The following is a 20,198-nucleotide window of genomic DNA, read 5'->3' as shown; positions in this document are numbered from 1 at the left end:
AATATTGTAATAGAAACGAAACATCTATTCAATATAGCTACAGTTCTAGAATATTCGGTACATCCAGGTCCGGACTGCGGAAAGTTAAAAACCGAACGGCAAAAATTTTTGTTTGTTTTGCCAAAAATATAAACTATTGGATAATTAGCCGCAAATTAGCCTTCAAAGGGATCTTTCTTCCCTTGGTGCGTAATATCTATTGGCAGTACTCATAGTAGCTAATGATCCAGGAATATTGTAATAGAAACGAAACATCTATTCAATATAGCTACAGTTCTAGAATATTCGGTACATCCAGGTCCGGACTGCGGAAAGTTAAAAACCGAACGGCAAAAATTTTTGTTTGTTTTGCCAAAAATATAAACTATTGGATAATTAGCCGCAAATTAGCCTTCAAAGGGATCTTTCTTCCCTTGGTGCGTAATATCTATTGGCAGTACTCATAGTAGCTAATGATCCAGGAATATTGTAATAGAAACGAAACATCTATTCAATATAGCTACAGTTCTAGAATATTCGGTACATCCAGGTCCGGACTGCGGAAAGTTAAAAACCGAACGGCAAAAATTTTTGTTTGTTTTGCCAAAAATATAAACTATTAGATAATTAGCCGCAAATTAGCCTTCAAAGGGATCTTTCTTCCCTTGGTGCGTAATATCTATTGGCAGTACTCATAGTAGCTAATGATCCAGGAATATTGTAATAGAAACGAAACATCTATTCAATATAGCTACAGTTCTAGAATATTCGGCACATCCAGGTCCGGACTGCGGAAAGTTAAAAACCGAACGGCAAAAATTTTTGTTTGTTTTGCCAAAAATATAAACTATTGGATAATTAGCCGCAAATTAGCCTTCAAAGGGATCTTTCTTCCCTTGGTGCGTAATATCTATTGGCAGTACTCATAGTAGCTAATGATCCAGGAATATTGTAATACAAACGAAACATCTATTCAATATAGCTACAGTTCTAGAATATTCAGCACATCCAGGTCCGGACTGCGGAAAGTCAAAAACCAAACGGCCAAAATTTTTGTTTAAAATAAGTAAATTATCTAAATAAGTTATTTAAAAAGTATTTGAACACCATCGTTATCCTTTTCTGGAGGAAGCAATATGCTTTATCTGGACCTTGATAAAAATTTCCACTAACATCCGGACATCACTTAAATTATTTGTCGACCCCTGTTCTAGAGCGTTCGTTATAACAGGAGGCGAACAGAAAAAAGTTATTTTCCTGCAAAATCCTCTACTTTCATCAGTACATTAAAAAGGATCATGACGTTTCACCTTCTAACCGTAAACAAAACAAGGAACTTTGAATAACCATACGGTTAATACGAATGAAACAATTAAAATTTCTAGGAAATTACGCAACACATTACAAATTTAATAATTCTGTGTTTCTGCGATCCAATCAGTGATATCTACCATTGGAAGGCTCGCATGTATCTGACTAACTATTATTATTATACTCACTCAGGTTTAGAATTAATATAAATATGCACATGCTTCTTGTCACTTTCTCAATACCTACACCTAGCCGGAAAACAAAATTGCGGAAGCGGAGTATCGCTTATTATGTGTTGTAAGATAAAAATTCCTGGAACAAGGCACAACAGCAGAGTAACCAATTTCTCTTATTGAGTTGGCAATTTAAATACCTATGCTAATTAGGATCATGTCAACCAACGATCTTTTACATTAATACGATTACCCCCGAAGGCAATTTTCAGGCCTTAAAAAATTCCGCTTGGGTAAACTTTCTACCAGTTATTTTTTTAACACCGAAGATGTATAAGAATATTATAACTTCTAGGCTAATAATTCACCGAAATTATCTGACGAGCTAAATCTCATCAATAAGTTGCAACAAGAGAAAAAATGCATCTGTCTCTGGCTTCAGAACAAATTATTAGACACCTTTTGTTCATCTATTAGGGGTAGAAAATACCACAAAATCTGATGGTACAATCTGTTTGACCATCGCCCTTCAGATAAATAAGTTACGGGAGATAAACTATTAAAATATTTGAAAATTTCGCGTTTTCAAACAGCGCATCTAAGTTTCCGATTGCTAAACAAATTATCTGATATTGTCTGTTACACCTATTAGCGGTAGAAAATGCTGTAAAATCTAATGGTGCAATCTGTTTGACCATCGCCCTTCAGATAAATAAGTTACGGGAGATAAACTATTAAAATATTTGAAAATTTCGCGTTTTCAAACAGCGAATCTAAGTTTTTGATCTCTAAACAAATTACTTGACATTGTCTGTTATATCAATTAGGGGTAGAAAAAGTTGTAAAATCTAATGATGTAATCTGATTGATCATCGCCCTTCAGATAAATAAGTTACGGGCGATAAACTATTAAAATACTTAAAAATTTCGCGTTTTAAAACAGCGCATCTAAGTTTTTGATCGCTAAACAAATTACTTGACATTGTCTGTTTTATATCAGTTAGGGGTAGGAAATGCTGTAAAATACAATGGTGCAATCTGCTTGACCATCGCCCTTCAGATAAACAAGTTACGGGCGATACCCAATTTTGGATATTCTTTTTCTTGAGTAATTTAAGATTTTATCTAAACAAGAAAACCTCCAATCAAATTCTATTCTCCTGAAGGAACATATGTATGTTGTTTTGTGTAGCTGGTCAAGTTTACTTCCGTTGTATTCAAATTAATAACCGGAAGTACAATTTAATCCAAAGCTAATAAATTAAACTTCCTATCCAATAGGAATATATTTATTATACGTATACACACATGCGGTTAAAAATTTTCACTTGTTTGCGCAGGTACCAACTGAAAATGCGACTTGCAACTTTCCATTGATTAATAATGATAATAATAAGAGTAAATCTTGTTTCCGGACGAAGTTAAGATGCGGCTTACTTTGATCCGCGACTTGTAGAAAGCGGGCAAAATACCTCGGGTCATTCATAATACATTTATATAAAGGGACAGGTCGTGTTAACCTGAATATTTTGCCGACTCAAGTTGGCTTTGGATACCTGTTCTCATGACAAACAGTAATCAGGTAAACACGATAATAATGCAGAAGGATACGACAAGTGCAGGCATACACGTGTTTATATTAATATTATTATAAGTAATGAGGAATTTTTATGGTTTGGGTAGAAGAATCCGACTGAAATTTATATCTGTAGTTACGGCCGACATCTATAAGTTTATTTATGTGTTTGTGAGTGTGTAAAAAAAGAAAGTTATTTCGTTAGATTTGCTTGATGAGGAAAGGCATGGCCGTCTAATACGCCTTAGGACACGAAGGAAATATTTAAAAGCTAAAAGAGGACTATGTAAAATTCATGGACATAGACAAGTGTAACATTTTCACTTACAGTTACGAAATACGTAATTGTTTCAATTTCAAAGTGTACACATATAATTAACAAGCAGGACCCGTTCAAACCATTAATAAATGTACCAATAGATTCAATTTTAATGAATTCAAAGATAGTTTTTCACCCACCATAACATTGACTGTGACATCTTTCTAATCCCGAATCTTTAACCTAACCCCCTACTTAGCCCTTTATCGACATTTGAAGAGAAAAGATTGAAAATTATCATCCTACCTCTCGTATTATACTGTAACAAGCACGAGTGTGTTTGTGTGCGATCAGGCACACGTGTGCGAGAAAGACTTATCGATTCGCCGACTAGCCTCAGGCGCCTTTCTTCATGTGCGAGGTATTTGTAAATGTGTGTGCGTACCTGCGTTCTGGGAAAGCAATTAAACAGTTCAAAGAAAAATAAACTATCCGGATGTTTCCAAAAGGTTCCAGAAAGTAAACAAAAGAGTATTTAAAGGAAAAGACGTTCGCCGAGAGGAAAAGAAATAAATTGACCGTTGCAGAAGTGAATCCGGAAATACATTGACAGTGATAGTGGTGAAATAAATAGCGCAGTGAATAGTGATACAGTGTGTATAGTGTAAATAAATAGTTTTTGTCGTTATCAGTATTAGAAGTTAATTTTGTTAAACCCACGAAAATTACAATACCATATTTCAAATTATGATACCAAATACGACAACCAAATTGCAACTAATTACAGACATGTTCCATTTCTTTAAACGAAACTTGATCCAGTTTAATCGTAGCATAATCTAACATAAAATTAAATTACTTTCTGTAATTACATGAAATTCAATCTTTAAACTATTAGGATTAGATGAAGCTGTAAAAAACGTTCTATGTTTGGTACGAAACCTAACCGAATCGAACCAATCCTAACCTAACCTAACCTAAAAAACATAACCTAACCGAATAAATGTAAAACATGGCTGAAATAATAGAAAGCATCAAAACTCACCACTTGTGCTGTTTCCGTCGCATGTCCCGAATGGTCCACCAATTTCCGGGGGTGAGTCAGGGGACGGCGACGCATGGTCCGATCCAATTCCAGACGACGCTGCACTACCGTTCGCGATCGTCGTATTGGGGACGGTATTGTTGGCGGCGGCGCGTCCGACTATGCTCGTATTTAAACAGCGGCGCAACTCGATCCCCTGCAAATTACCCCTTTGTCTGTGTACTGTGTCGTAATCGCGAGGAGGTAATAGCAGGGGTTGGCTTGGGGGGCGGCTGCCCGGACCGCTGGCACCACCCAATCGCGCGCGTAATTCCGCGGCAACCGAATCGTACAGTATCGATGTACGCACTGGGGGCAAATCCGATCCTAAACCACCGCTCGATCTGAAAGAGAAGGTTTTTGATAAGGTTTCTGAAAAATTTGTCTGGCCCAAATGGCCAGCATATTTTATAGCTTATATTAAACTAGGTATCGACGATTACATAAAACTAATTTTCTTTTCCTTCGGGAACAGTATTTATTTTTCTGGATAAAAAGTACCCTATGCCCTTTTTTGTACCCCTGATAAAGTGTGTACAAAATTTCATGATGATCAGTTAAGTAGTTAAGATGTAAAATGGTAACAAACAAACTTACATTCTCATCTATTATATTATAGTTTGGATTTTGACCTCTTCATTCGACAAACAATCGTCGAATTTATATCAATTATTAAATGTCAACATTGGACCTTTCAATGGTAAAAAATACAAGTATTGTATCAAAGAATGCCTTATTAGTGGTCTAGATTATAATTTATTCGAGTAATTAAAATGAAATTAAAGGTACCAAATATCACACAGGAAGGTGCAAGGACCTGAAATCTTGACATACCACATGCTAATTAATACGTGACTGTTTTTAAGAAAAATGTAACTCAAAAGTTTCGAAAAATTATTAAGTAGTAGGTAATTCGTTATAAGCAATTTCAACGTTTTTACTACTGCAATAGCGTTAGGTACTCTATTAGCAAGAACCTACATGACGAAAAATAACAAACTTTTGCAACGTGTTTCCTAAAATAATAACAAATAATAATAACTAACTGTTAAAAAAGGTGGGCGTGTCTTACTTCGAAAATTGCTAAATAATTTTGGAGTGGACAAGGTCGCGTTTGTCAGAAAATTACAAAATTGCGATACCGAGGCGTGCTCGTTGGGAAGATTACATGATACCATGGTAGAAAAGTATTAATTTACCGTTCATTGATTAAACGTAGATTTAAAAGTGTAATTATCAGTAATTTTGCGTAGGAATTTCAAGAAAAAACTATTCAATTACAAATCACTTAAGTATGTAGGTATTACATAAAGTAAACTTAAGAAACTTATTATTTCCTCATCTTTAATAAATTAAAATTTGCAAAACTTGTAAGTAATATGTAAATTGTTCGTCTGTCACAGAAATCGAATCTCAAAGATTTTTCCCCCTGTTTCCCAGTATCTTTTAAGTTTCCCCCCAAAACGTATAATTACAATATTACAATTAAAAATTTTCTTTTTGCAATCTAACTATACTTCATTTACTTTCTCTAGAGAAGTGCTCCTTCCAATGTCTTGGATGCGCGCTGGCAAAATCGTAGGTAGGGAGAAAAAAAGCTCATTATACTCTCGACCCGTGTTCATTAAACATACTTTTTCATACAGTACCTGCCAAAAGTTTTGTTCGATCATGAATAGTAGTGCGAGTCGAAAACAAGCGTTAAAACCTTTAATATGTCTTCAAATATAAATTAACATCTCGTTGATATTTTCAGTAGTAATTGGTACCAATAACGGCACATTTGAGTAATGCAACTTAAGTGGATAAAATGGTAAATTTTTCCGTGCAGTACTGTACGGATTATACGCTCCTCACCGGTTAAGAGTTTGGCCGAGAGTTGTCTCTTTTCTTTTTCTGGCCTAGTGCTGTTCTTTTCTACTTTGCGCCGGTCAAACTAAAGGTCACATCGCTAGAGAAACTAAACGAAGTATACAAATTTTACGTTACTTTTTTCAGACCTGACTGTTTGATAATAATTTCAATTTGATAGCTCCAGGCGTTCCAGGGTCTTAAGAGACTTTAGACTACTTTTAGCCTTCTTTGGTTCTTGTTAATACAGATGCTTTCTAAATATTTTAAACTCAAACAACGCTGCCAGACTTATGTAGATGATCCCATAATAACCCAAAGATTATACAGAACTATTGCCTACCTTTCTTCTCCCGAGTCACTTCCCCTTGCAGAAGACGCACCTGTATCGCTCCCCAACGATGAGTCTTGCCTCCCCATTTCCTTCATTTCCCCGTCCATTATTTTGGCCTCTACCTCCCTCCATCTCTTCTGATTATCGGGTCGATCTGATAGCGTTTGCAATTGATGATGGAGGAGTCTTGCCGTGTCGAGGCTGTCGCACCTGTAAGCGTGCACATGAAGGGGCCATCCGGTGACGGGGTTCATCAGGAGAAGCACGCACACCACTATATCGTCTCTCTGATGAGCATAAGCAACGCTGTCGGAAGGAATTAGATGCTTGACTGTCTCTAACTTAGGTTTTCCGGTTTTACCACTTCCTGGAAGAATAATTTCAATTTGGAATTGCCGAAGAACTCTTTAAAATGGGAAGAAAAACTCAAAATCTGTTTGCAGCAGGTTGGAAAATTGAAACAATTTCATTCATCTTTTCTGAGACATGACGCAATGGCGCACATGAGGAGTTAGTTAGAGACATATTAGAAAAATAAACGTAGTAGTAGTAAAAGTAGAGAGGGACAGATCGAAACCCGTATCAATAAAAGATCGTCAGTGCCAAGACTGCTTGGGCATTCGCATTTCCCTAAAACTATAGGGTTGTTCGGAAAGTCATTTCGTTTTTTCCCGACAGAGGATTTAATTGTATTCTTTTGCACCCAACTTCACATTTAAGCCGTATAATTTTTATATGCTTTGAGAGCTCATATAGCAAGGCTTGTGTGTGAAAAATTCCAATTAATTCTACGCAGTAGTTTTTGGTTGGTGCCCTTTTAAATATGGAGAGCGATAAGCAGCATTTTCGACATATCTTACTGTTTTACTACAGAAAGGGTAAAAATGCTGTTCAAGCCAGAAAGAAATTGACTGATGTGTATGGAGAAGGTGTGTTGACAGTACGCCAGTGCCAGAACTGGTTCGCTAAATTTCGATCCGGCAATTTTGATGTCGAAGATGCACCACGTTCGGGAAGGCCGGTTGAAGCTGATAAAGACGCGATAAAGGCATTAGTTGATGTGAACCGGCGAATAACAACACGTGAGATCGGATTGAGGTTAAATTTATCAAATTCAACAGTTTATGACCACTTGAAAGGCCTGGGATTATCCTCGAAGCTCGATGTATGGGTTCCCCATGTTCTCACAGAGAGAAATCTGTGTCGCCGCATTGACGTCTGCGATTCGCTTCTCAAACGTCACGAAAATGATCCGTTTTTGAAGCGCATCATCACTGGGGACGAAAAATGGGTTGTATACAACAACGTCAAACGCAAGAGGTCATGGAGCAAAAAAGATGAACCGGCTCAAACCATTTCCAAAGCCGATATTCACCAAAAAAAGGTGATGCTGTCTGTTTGGTGGGATTTTAAAGGAATCGTTTTTTTTGAGCTTTTACCGGATAACACAACGATTAATTCGGAAGTCTACTGTCATCAGCTGGACAAACTGAATGATGCACTTCAACAGAAAAGGTCAGAACTAATCAACAGGAAAGGTGTAGTGTTTCACCAAGACAACGCGAGACCTCACACAAGTTTGGTCACTCGCCAAAAGCTTTTACAGCTTGAATGGGATACAATGCTACACCCACCATATTCTCCAGACCTGGCACCATCGGATTATTATTTGTTCCGGTCACTCCAAAATTTTTTAGACGGTAAAACCTTCACCTCAAATGAGGAGGTCAAAAACCTCCTCGATCAGTTTTTTGCCAGCAAAGACCAAAAATTTTATGAGCGTGGAATTATGCTACTACCAGAAAGATGGCAAAAGGTGTTGGGCCAGAACGGTCAATATATAATTTAATAAAATATTTGTTTATTATACGAAAACTCTTTCATTTCCACAAAAAAAAAACGAAATGACTTTCCGAACAACCCTATAGAAGATCCTCTTACTGTACTGGCTGATTATAAAATAATATGGATTTAAGATGCTCTACTTTTCGGACAGGGAGTAATGCGTGTCCAACCAGCCATTAGACTATTCCTTCCAAATATTTCAGAACCAGAGAGATAAAACAAAGTCTGTATCGGACTCAGTTAATTTAGTTTTCTGTTATAAAAACTGCTTTCCATAACGACTACAGTTTCTAAATTCAGTTTGGACAAACAAATATTCCGAGAACTTAACAATTTTGTTACAATTTTTCTAATTCATTCCGTGCAAGAAAATAGAAAATTTCTTACACTATTACTTCAAAATTACAATACAAAACAAAACAAATACATAACAAAATCAAACGACAATTATTTTTGTGTTTCATTTTATATCTGATGGTTTATGTCTTTTATTTGCTTTGCATTATCTATACATATAACAACTAACACCATAATAGAAAAGGTGAAATATTTTCTTGGTAGCTACCTACTTATATTAGGTATCTTGTTGATGGACAGTTTATAACAAAACTATTTCTTTGAAGTAGTTGAAGTTATGCACTGTAAGAAAAAGAAATTAACTAACTGTTTCTTTAAAATCACTGGTCTGTATCGATTACAAGTTTTTTGGTTTAAACAAAAATGTTTACGACTCAAGTGGTTCTTCTACTTACTTATAAATCTAATAAATTACATTCATACACCTTCAAATCTAATGAAAATCGTTCATGATCATCATAAAGAGAAAGATGGACTCAATTTTATTTGAGAAAAAACATACCTGTTTCTCTAACGACGTTTTGAACAATCTTCAACCCCTTCTGGGACACTTGAAGGGTGACTTTGTGAGGTTCTGTGTCCCTCTCCCTCTGCATTAGGTGCTCCAGGGCGGGCATTACAGCTTCAGGACCTCGTAGTCCTCGAGCCTCCTTGGCCCCCAAAAACCACACGTAGTAAGACGATTTTTTCATTTCTTTTCTCAGTTTTAAGGCCATCACAATTTAAACACTTTATTCACTTCATTTAGCGAAATGTTTATTATTTTTAAGCACTAAACTGTCTTATAACAACACACCTTATTTAAAACACATCCAATTTGATAGCTCCAGGGTGATGGTAATTGGAAATGATTCTGAAAAGAAGAGAAACCCTGGTTAGGAACATGTTATTATACAATTAAATACTAATCTTTTTATATAAAAGAAATTACAATACAAATATGTATTTAAAATCTTCATCAAGAAATACTTTTAATTGGTTGAAGGTGTTAAAAGTATTAGACAGTTATACGTATTGTTTCATTAATTCTCAAGTCTAGTAGAATCAAAAAGACTTGCTTGTGTAATATTTTTACAAAAGGAACTATGTGTTATTTTATGGTTCAATGAAGCACAGCGTTTTCCCGGTTTGAATGACAATTCAATCGGTTAACCAATATATAAGCATCCATAGTAAATATTTCATAAAAAAAAATGAGTGCACATAACATAAACGATAAATTAGTTATCACATGGCAAATAAGACAAGAAAAGGGGAAAAATAAGAACAGAGGAAAGTAATCTACTTAAAGAATGTTTAAAATTAAAAAAGAAACAATTAAACACAGGAAATAGAATAGGTAAAAGAAGGAAATGGCCAATGGCGGAAAAGTGGAAGATAGAGAAAAGGAATTACTTTCTAGAAAAGAAATGGACACCTGACTACTATAATCAACTTATGGAGAATAACAGCGACGTTTGGTCAGAAGCAGAAAAAATTGAAAGAGAACAAGACAGACAAAAAGTAGAGGGAAAACTAAATCATCGAAATACGCAAATAAATACAAAGAAATCAATCCAATCGGTAAACCGGAATACTTGAAAGAGGGACATAAACGCAGAAACGAACTGGGGATGTATGCAAGATTCAGGTTAAGATAATGAGGATAAGGAAAATGAAGAACGAGAAGGAGAAAAAACCAACAGCACGATATTGACACATAGCAAAGAAGAGAAGAGAAAAGATGAACCCACAGACAAACACAATTTTGTTAATATCTAATTAGCTATCACATCGCAAACTAAGAATAAAGGCATTCAGATTCTATAGGGTTATTCGGAAAGTCATTTCGTTTTTTTTTGTGAAAATGAAAGACAGTTTTCGTATAATAAACAAATACTTTATTAAATTATATATTGACCGTTCTGGTCCAACACCTTTTGCCATCTTTCTGGTAGTAGCATAATTCCACGCTCATAAAATTTTTGGTCTTTGCTGGCAAAAAACTGATCGAGGAGGTTTTTGACCTCCTCATTTGAGGTGAAGGTTTTACCGTCTAAAAAATTTTGGAGTGACCGGAACAAATAATAATCCGATGGTGCCAGGTCTGGAGAATATGGTGGGTGTAGCATTGTATCCCATTCAAGCTGTAAAAGCTTTTGGCGAGTGACCAAACTTGTGTGAGGTCTCGCGTTGTCTTGGTGAAACACTACACCTTTCCTGTTGATTAGTTCTGACCTTTTCTGTTGAAGTGCATCATTCAGTTTGTCCAGCTGATGACAGTAGACTTCCGAATTAATCGTTGTGTTATCCGGTAAAAGCTCAAAAAAAACGATTCCTTTAAAATCCCACCAAACAGACAGCATCACCTTTTTTTGGTGAATATCGGCTTTGGAAATGGTTTGAGCCGGTTCATCTTTTTTGCTCCATGACCTCTTGCGTTTGACGTTGTTGTATACAACCCATTTTTCGTCCCCAGTGATGATGCGCTTCAAAAACGGATCATTTTCGTGACGTTTGAGAAGCGAATCGCAGACGTCAATGCGGCGACACAGATTTCTCTCTGTGGGAACATGGGGAACCCATACATGAGCTTCGAGGATAATCCCAGGCATTTCAAGTGGTCATAAACTGTTGAATTTGATAAATTTAACCTCAATGCGATCTCACATCAACTAATGTCTTTATCGTGTCTTTATCAGCTTCAACCGGCCTTCCCGAACGTGGTGCATCTTCAACATTAAAATTGCCGGATCGAAATTTAGCGAACCAGTTTAGGCACTGGCGTACTGTCAACACACCTTCTCCATACACATCAGTCAATTTCTTTCTGGCTTGAACAGCATTTTTACCCTTTCTGTAGTAAAACAGTAAGATATGTCGAAAATGCTGCTTATCGCTCTCCATATTTCAAGGGCACCAACCAAAAACTACTGCGTAGAATTAATTGGAATTTTTCACACACAAGCCTTGTTATATGAGCTCTCAAAGCATATAAAAATTATACGGCTTAAATGTGAAGTTGTGTGCAAAAGAATACAATTAAATCCTCTGTCGGGAAAAAACGAAATGACTTTCCGAACAACCCGATAGTTGATTCCGTTTAATTCAAAGCCAAGACTGTACCGAATTAATTTATACACTACTAGAAATCACAAGAAAAAATTATATAACAGAAATATGTTTACGAAATAATTGTGACGTTAATAATATCTACATGAAATTATATTTATATGAATATGAATTCAACAATAATCCAATAAACTTTACTGTTATTTATAAGTGAGTGATTAGAATAATACCTAAGTATAGATATGACATCATTATAGTTCTTAGGTGTATTATTGGTTATAAAGTAGTAACTATTTTATAAGCGATTGTCTTATTATAATAATGTTTATAACATTGCCTGCCATTTTTATGATATAAGAAGTAAGTTTATTAAATAGTTTTAATGGCATTTAGAAAAATAGAATTGCACACGTTTCTAGTTCACGTGTTTCCGGAACGAACAGTACACGTTTTGTATAAATTATATATACCTAAGTGTATTATACACATATATAGATTTACATATATAATTTAATTGAAAAAGTTGTTTTTAAAAATAGCTGTCGTTAGATTGTAAAGGTAAAACAGGACTGCAATTATTTTCTCGGCATCTGTATACAAAAAGTAATAGCAAACTAATTTATATTTACAATTATTGTAGTAACAATAAAATTAATTAGCTTAAGGAAAAGGAGATTTCTTTTTAATTTATAATATAATTCAATGTTTTGTTGTCGAAAGGTTATTTACACTTTAAAAATTTCTTTAATTACTTCTAAATAACTAAAACGCAGAAACAGATTACTTTCGGTAAATACGATGGGACGATCGGGTTTTCGGTAAATGTGAAGATTAACTAGGGATAAACAAGACTGATGAATTTAAGATATTTAAAATTAAAAACTCCTATTCCCCATACCTTTCTCATTATCACTAATAATTTCTTCATTTCTTTCTCGTATTCCCCATACCTTTCCAATTATCTTAAATGATTTCCTAATTTCTATCTCTTATTCTCCATAGCTTTCCCATTATCGTTAATTTTTTCCAAATTTCTTTCTCCTATTCTCCATACCTTTCCCATTATCCTTAATGCTTTCCTAAATTCTATCTCCTATTCTCCATACCTTTCCCATTATCGTTAATGTTTTCCAAATTTCTTTCCCCTATTCCCTATACCTTTCCCATTATCCCTAATAATTTCTTCATTTCCTTCTCCTATTCCGCATACCTTTCTCATTATAACTAATAATTTCTTCATTTCTTTTTCGTATTCCCCATACCTTTTCCATTATCCTTAATGCTTTCCTAAATTCTATCTCCTATTCTCCATACCTTTCCCATTATCCTTAATGTTTTCCCAATTTATTTCTCCTATTCTCCATACCTTTCCCATTATCCCTAATGCATTTTTCTTGAGATTACTTTCGGTAAATACCTTTCGGAAAATTCGAAAATTGGCCCAAGACAGGCAGGACTGACGACCTGATGGAATCTCGCTCCGATTGACATTAATTTGTTTTGTTTTTCTGCAGAATTCGCGTGAAACGTACTGCATTCCGTTGCGCTGCTATTGCAGCAAATTTGGAATGGATTGCGTTCCTACCTACCTTCCTATAAAACTTTACCGTTCTCGATGTGTTTTACACTCGTTCAACAAACTTTTATTCGTCTCTAGAGAAATACTTCGCTGTCTACGCGCGCATCTATGTGCGTGTGTTTACATGTACGTGTGAGCTTGTGTTGGGATGTTTTTGTAGGTCTTTAGGTCAATTCTTTGCAAACACGAAGTATCGCTCGGAAAATCGTGATTTGATGTCTTCTTGAGAAGAGCACACGTCAGACGGACGATAGTAAGTCTGTCTCGCTTTTACTTCATCGGATAAAATGCAAACATTCTACAGCATTCCATCGACAGCTCTTGTACAGGGTGTTCTGAATATGTTTCATCATCATCAGAAGGTCGTCAGTTCTAAAACTGGTCGAACACGCACCTCTACTCCTTCCTATCCTGAGTTAATCTTCGCATTTCCCTAAAACTAGAACATCCCACATCCTTAATTATTTGCGAACAGTAATCTAATCTGGATCTACCTCTACCCCTCCTAACTCCCGCTTCTACCTCTAATATGTCTCTGACTAGACCTTCATGCCTGCGAAGGTGTCCTATCAACCCATCTCGCCTATTTCTTATTGTTACCTTATTTATTAATTATTTTTAATACCTCTTTATTTCTATCCTTCTCTATCCACGATATCCTCATCATTTACCTGTAACACCACATTTCGAACGCTTCTAACCTTTTCTTTTCCGCCGCACCCACTGTCCATGTTTCGCACTCGTACGACGCCGTGCTCCAAACATAAACCTTTAACAATCTTTTTTGAATTTCTAATTTAATCGTTCGCAAACATAGAAGTGACTTCTTTTTATTAAAGGCGACACGACCCTGCGCTATCCTGTGCTTTATATCCCTACTACTCCTTCCGTTCTGACTTATCTGACTTCCTAATAGATATCTAAAATCAGCCACTTCTTCTAATCTTTCGTCTCCTATCTCTATTTATTAGCTCTTTCCCTACCGTCCCTGAATATGTTTAAAGAAATATAATAATACTTAAAATTATTTATGCCAATCGGTTGTTTGCAAAATTCTAAGCGACTTTCTCCTTTTCGGTTTTTCGATTAGATGCATATTAACTGAGATATTAACAATTGAATATTAAACTTATTAAACAATTAGTACACAACGAGTTTGCTGCACAATGAAGTAGGCGTGACTCAGGCTTCTACTTGCAGCAAACAAAACGCTTTCTCATTGGTCACTTATTTGGATTTTTAATCGTTAATTACTCCGTAACTATTCGTCTTGTCGAAAAACCGAAAAGGAAAAAAGGGTTCAAAATTTTACAAGCAATCCGATGATACGATACTATCTCCATAAGGAAAACTACATAACCATTTTCGTAATTCCTTATTAAATAATTGTGTCGCAAATTATAACTTAATTAAGAACTAATCCAGTATAGTGCTTAATGTGTTAAAGTTAACTAACATTCATGTAAAAAAATTGAATAATAACTATGCAAAAACCAGGAATCCTAAAAGCAGTGCATAGAAAAAAAGTCACATATGTATGATTGTTCATACATGCTAAGTAATTAACCAAAGGCAACTTCGATCATATACCGCCAAAAGATCGATAGCATTGGCTGCTAGATCGTTATTGGCATAAGAAGAGTTCACACCATACACACAAGAGTCTGGTGGAACTAAAAACAGTTATGCCGTTGCAAACTTTCAAATATTATTAGTTATTAGACAACTGACATTAAACACTTAATACGTAGAACTACTGCATTACATATTGGACTCCAAGTCTTAGAACAGTCACTAATTATATATATGTACATTTACCCACTTATCTAAAGTGATCAGCGCCATTTGTCACAAAAAATTTCAAATTAAATTCTAATTATCGTTTTTTAGGATAAGGTTGGTTAGGTTTATCGTTGAAACGGTTAAACCGTTCAATTCTATAACCAGAGGTATGGTAGGTTCTACATGATGATGGTCACAGGAACCTTCGCTAAATGAAGACACAGTTTTGCCAACAACAACTTTTAATTCCAGTTTATGTTTTTTAATAGGAAATTGAAATGAAATTTAGTTCTTTTCTGTTTCCATGACTTGTCCTGTTACTTATACTGAATTTTAACTGTCACTATTACACTATGAAACAATAGAATGTTTCTCGCTCATGGCCACCCATATACCTGACGGTATACGTAAGCCGCTTTATTGCAAAACATGCCCATGTCAGATGCCCATCCTTATTCCGAACGCCAGCCAAACCATCGAATGGCACTGGGTTATAAAACGCATTGTCTTTAGACCGCAAGAACCATACGATCGACGTATTAGAAAATTATAATGACTAAACATTTTTAAAAATTTGCATCGTCAAAAGGAAACTGAACTTTCTTTTGTTTACTGACTCTGCACTCTAGATTTAACATTAAATTTAACTCTCACGCTAGTTTGTTTTGCTTGATTTAATCCTTTATTTAAATTTCTTCTTAACTGCTTATGTTTAATAGCAAAAATTCACTTTACATTACCCCTTATGGTTTCAGGGATGAAAGTACTGCATTCCCTCCTAGGTAATAAATAACATTTAGTCCTCACTAGAATACGACTTTACCAACCTTCATGTGGAGAGGATGCTGCACATTAATCATTTGGCGTTTAATATATTATTTTCAGTTAATTTACATCCAGTAATGTTCTGTATCTCTATAAATTTTTAATATGATATAAAAATTGAAAAAAAAAATGATAAAGGTGTATGTTTGGAGCGCGGTGCTGTACGGGTGCAAAACATAGACTGTGGGCGCTGTGGAAAAGAAAAGGTTAGAAACGTTCGAAATGACAGAGAAGGTTAGAAATGAAGAGGACAACAGAGAACTCTGTGGAAGGTCTAGATAGAGACATATTAGAGGCAGAAACAAGAGTTATGAGGACTAGGGGTAGACCTAGATTAGATTTCTGTTGACTAAATATATAAGGATTTGGGATGTTCTAGTTTTAGGGAAATGCGAAGATTAACTGAGGATAGGAAAGAGTGGAGGTGCGTGTCCAACCAGTCTTAGGACTGACGACCTTATGATGATGATAATAACTGAAAATAAGAGACTTCAGTATTACAATCCACGACGACAAAAATGATCTTTGGGCGCAGTCGTCTTTGCGTTATTATTTTACTGTTATTCTAAATCAAATCATGCGCTGCAAGTGAAGATAATGACTAGTCAGCAGAAGAAACGGTGAATGTCGGAGTTATACGGCTATCCATAGTCTGTAGTCAGTTAGAATGATTGTTGCACTACCGTAATATTACGAAACAATGACTTAAATTGCTCTGCCGCCTACGGTCCTGAGTATTCAGCGATTTCGCGGTGAAGATTTCCGCAATATGAAAGTTTCAAGCAGCCGACAACGGTCAAGTAAAATATACTGTGTTATATAGGAGCAACAAACGTTACACTTTCTTAAAAATGCCTTAAAGAATAGCACCGGTTCTTGAAAATTAGTCTCAGGACTTAAACTAACATGAAAATTAGAAACTGCAAGAAGTAAGACATCACACTTCTAAGACTAAAAATAAATTTGGAGAGGCCCGACAAAATTTTCGATAATTTTCAATAAAAAGTTTTACTATGAAAAAGAGCAGAAACTGAAAAGAAGAAGTCCATATTCTAAGAATGAATAAATCAGTTAAAAATAACTAAACTTTAACCAGCCAGTAATGCTGGACCGGCTCCGGAAGGTAGGGCGGAAGGCCCTCTTCAGTCTCCTTTCAGGAATCGTGGGAATGGGTGGGTGGTGGTTCGGGTGAGGAAGATGAGACGGACGAAATGAGGACAGAAGAGAATGAAAGATTATCTTTGGAATATTACTGTCTCAGCATTTGCCTAAGTGGTCCAAGGAAACCACAGAAAAATTTGGATCGACGCAGACGAACCCAAAATCGAACCGGCGTCCTCCCGAATGAAATAAACCTCTGGGCTATGCCGCTGGGTGTGTAATGTACCATGGACGCTAACGAAGTCAATAAGGATACAGAAATATAGTTTTCGAGAAATTTGAAATGTCTTATAGTACAGGAAGGATGAGTGGAGGGGCGCACGTCGAAACAGTCTTAGGATTAACTTCCTTATAAGGATGATGATTAAGATTAACTGCAAAGAGTTTAAAAAATGGCCGACACTAATTACAACGATGATGATGATAATGATGATTAAGGTGAGAGCGATCAAGAACAAGTTCACCGTTTCAGTTAACTAAGTAATTAATAAATTAATTAAGGAAAACGTATATTCCACGTCATTTCACTTCGACACATATTCCTAGGGTCGATTTGTAACAGAAAATTGAAAGTAAAGACACGTCTAAACGAGTGCAAATAATAGAATAACAACGAATAGAGTATAATAGGGCTAATTAGAACAAAAATTAACGGTTATCCGTATCCGGCGTACTTGTGAGAAGATTAACCGCACGCGGTTTCGATAATTTCGCATTTGACACACTGACATAATTCTCAGAAATTATTTATATTAGCAGCGGCGATTTACATCCGAATACTTGTTAATATAATCGCACGAGCTGTGGTTGAAAACGTCAAGAAAACACACACACACCTGATCAAGTGGGCAGTGCATGCCACTTGTTCATACAGCCTACTTTTACATAAACGCATATGGAAGAAGAATGCAAGAATACGACGTGCCTGTAAATGTGTACAAACATGCACGAGAATTAATTAATATTAAAACAATGCAAACACAGGATGTCGCGTATTTGTAGATATTTCTGTAATAAGCAGCGCACACTTGGCGATTGTCATTTATGATACTGTAAAAGACGCCACCGTTTAGGAATCGTGTAAAAGACAACCATACGTGGGTACAAACAGTTTTAATACCAATCGCAAAATTCTGGTAAATTTTTATGAGAATCTTTCTATATTTGATCATTGAATGATTACTAGTGGCTTCGTTCGAGTTGATGCCCTAATTACGTAGACCACTGTCCCTTGGGAACAAAATTCTTTTTCTGGATAAAAGGTACCCTTTGTCCTTTTCTGTACCCTTGACAATGTGTGTACAAAATTTCATGATGATTGGTTCAGTAGTTAAGGTGTAAAACAAACAAACAAACTTACATTCTCATTTATTATATTAGTTAGGATTTTGACCCTTTTGTTCGACAAACTATGGTCAAATTTATATCAATTATTAAATGTCAACATTGGACCTTTCAATGGTAAAAAAATATATAAATCAAATAATGGATTTTTTTAAATGTATTGTATCAAAGAATGTCTTATTAGTGGTCTCGATTATAATTTATTCGAGTAATTAAAATGGAATTAAAGGTACCAAACATCACATATAGGAAGGTGCAAAGACCTGAAATTTTTACATACCACATGCTAATTAATACGTGACTGTTTTTAAGAAAAATGTAACTCAAAAGTTTCGAAAAATTATTAAGTAGTAGGTAATTCGTTATATGCAATTTCAACGTTTTTACTACTACTGTAATAGCGTTAGGTACTCTATTGGCAAGTACCTACATGACGAAAAATAACAAACTTTTGCAACGTGTCTCTTAAAATAATAATAACTAACTGTTAAAAACAGTAGGCGTGCCTTACTTCGAAAATTGCTTAATAATTTTGGAGTGGACAAGGTCGCGTTTGTCAAAAACGATAAAAGGGACCCTATGTTCCTTTCCGTACCCCTGACAATTCGTGTATAAAATTTCATGACAGGTTTTACCTGGGGCTTCGCTCGCGTTGATGTCCTAATCCTAAATACGTGTCAAGGATCATCGACGACCACATAAAACCAGTGTTTCTATCCCTCGAGAACAAATTTTTTTTGGATAAAAGGTACCCTTTGTCCTTTTCTGTACCCTTGACAATGTATGTACAAAATTTCATGGTGATCGATTAAGTAGTGAATTGAATAATACGCTTATGGTTTTGATATGTGATTCCTGTTCATTAACTATTATTCTTAATATATGTTTTGGTAGTTTGTATTTCCCAATTCAAAATTTAGACGAATTTAACTGCAATGGGCTTATATTTTGCAGTTGCTCGATTAATTAGCATAAACAGCGGTGTATTTCTTGCATTCAAAATACCATCGCTATTACTATGTCATTTCCTTGTATGTAATGCCTCCACGAATGAGAGAGAGGTGATGACCACCTTGGGCATAAGCTTAAACATTAATACGATCAAAGACTATTTCTCGGCTGTCTTGACGTGTACAATTTACATATACAGGGTGGCACAAATTCAAATGGGCTGGAAAATCGATTGCGCGGTTTTCACCTACCTGATGGTTCGATTGTTTTATAAATTAAAATCGTAGCAAGCTAAACACTTTTTCAATATAAGTATAACTAACTAATATACACATTTATTCAAAACAACCCTGTTAAGCTGCATATAAGGTGAACCTTACCCTGGTTGTTTCTCTCCTTTGTCAATCCCCTCCAAATTATTCTTCACGACAGGGAAAACCTCCACAAATTATGTATAATTCATTACCCTTAGATAAGCAGCCTAGATCGAAATTCTATATAGTACCGAAAATAGAACGATAATTTATTCTAGCGTTACAGTAACCACAACAAATAAATGCCTCAATTAATCCTCACTGGCAGATTTGCTATCATTTACGTGCTGCATGCTTGTAAAAACCGAAATAATGAGAGCCACCCTGGATATCCAAAGCTAAGAAACCACTAAAGCAATTTGCAATGAAAATGCCTTCAGGCATAGTGGTTAGTGGTAATTCAACTTGATATGTGCTTTTAC

General features: G+C 35.6%; 1 protein-coding gene across 3 annotated transcripts in view; it reads right to left on the bottom strand.

Moving 5' to 3' along the window:
• LOC108744453 overlaps positions 1-20,198 on the bottom strand; it is a 119,621-nt gene that overhangs the window by 30,941 nt on the left and 68,482 nt on the right. For all 3 annotated transcript variants that reach the window (XM_018480236.2, XM_018480244.2, XM_018480227.2), the window contains 3 exons: positions 9,272-9,622; positions 6,577-6,934; positions 4,344-4,726 (listed from right to left, as the gene is read on the bottom strand). In XM_018480236.2, the coding sequence (XP_018335738.1) occupies positions 4,344-4,726; positions 6,577-6,934; positions 9,272-9,485 (955 nt within the window). In that variant the 5' untranslated portion in view covers positions 9,486-9,622. The remainder of the gene's footprint in view (positions 1-4,343; positions 4,727-6,576; positions 6,935-9,271; positions 9,623-20,198) is intronic.

This window comes from Agrilus planipennis, unplaced genomic scaffold, assembly GCF_000699045.2.
Source record: "Agrilus planipennis isolate EAB-ADULT unplaced genomic scaffold, Apla_2.0 scaffold6, whole genome shotgun sequence".
Lineage (NCBI taxonomy): Eukaryota > Metazoa > Arthropoda > Insecta > Coleoptera > Buprestidae > Agrilus > Agrilus planipennis.
This window is presented reverse-complemented; position numbering and strand designations above follow the sequence as displayed.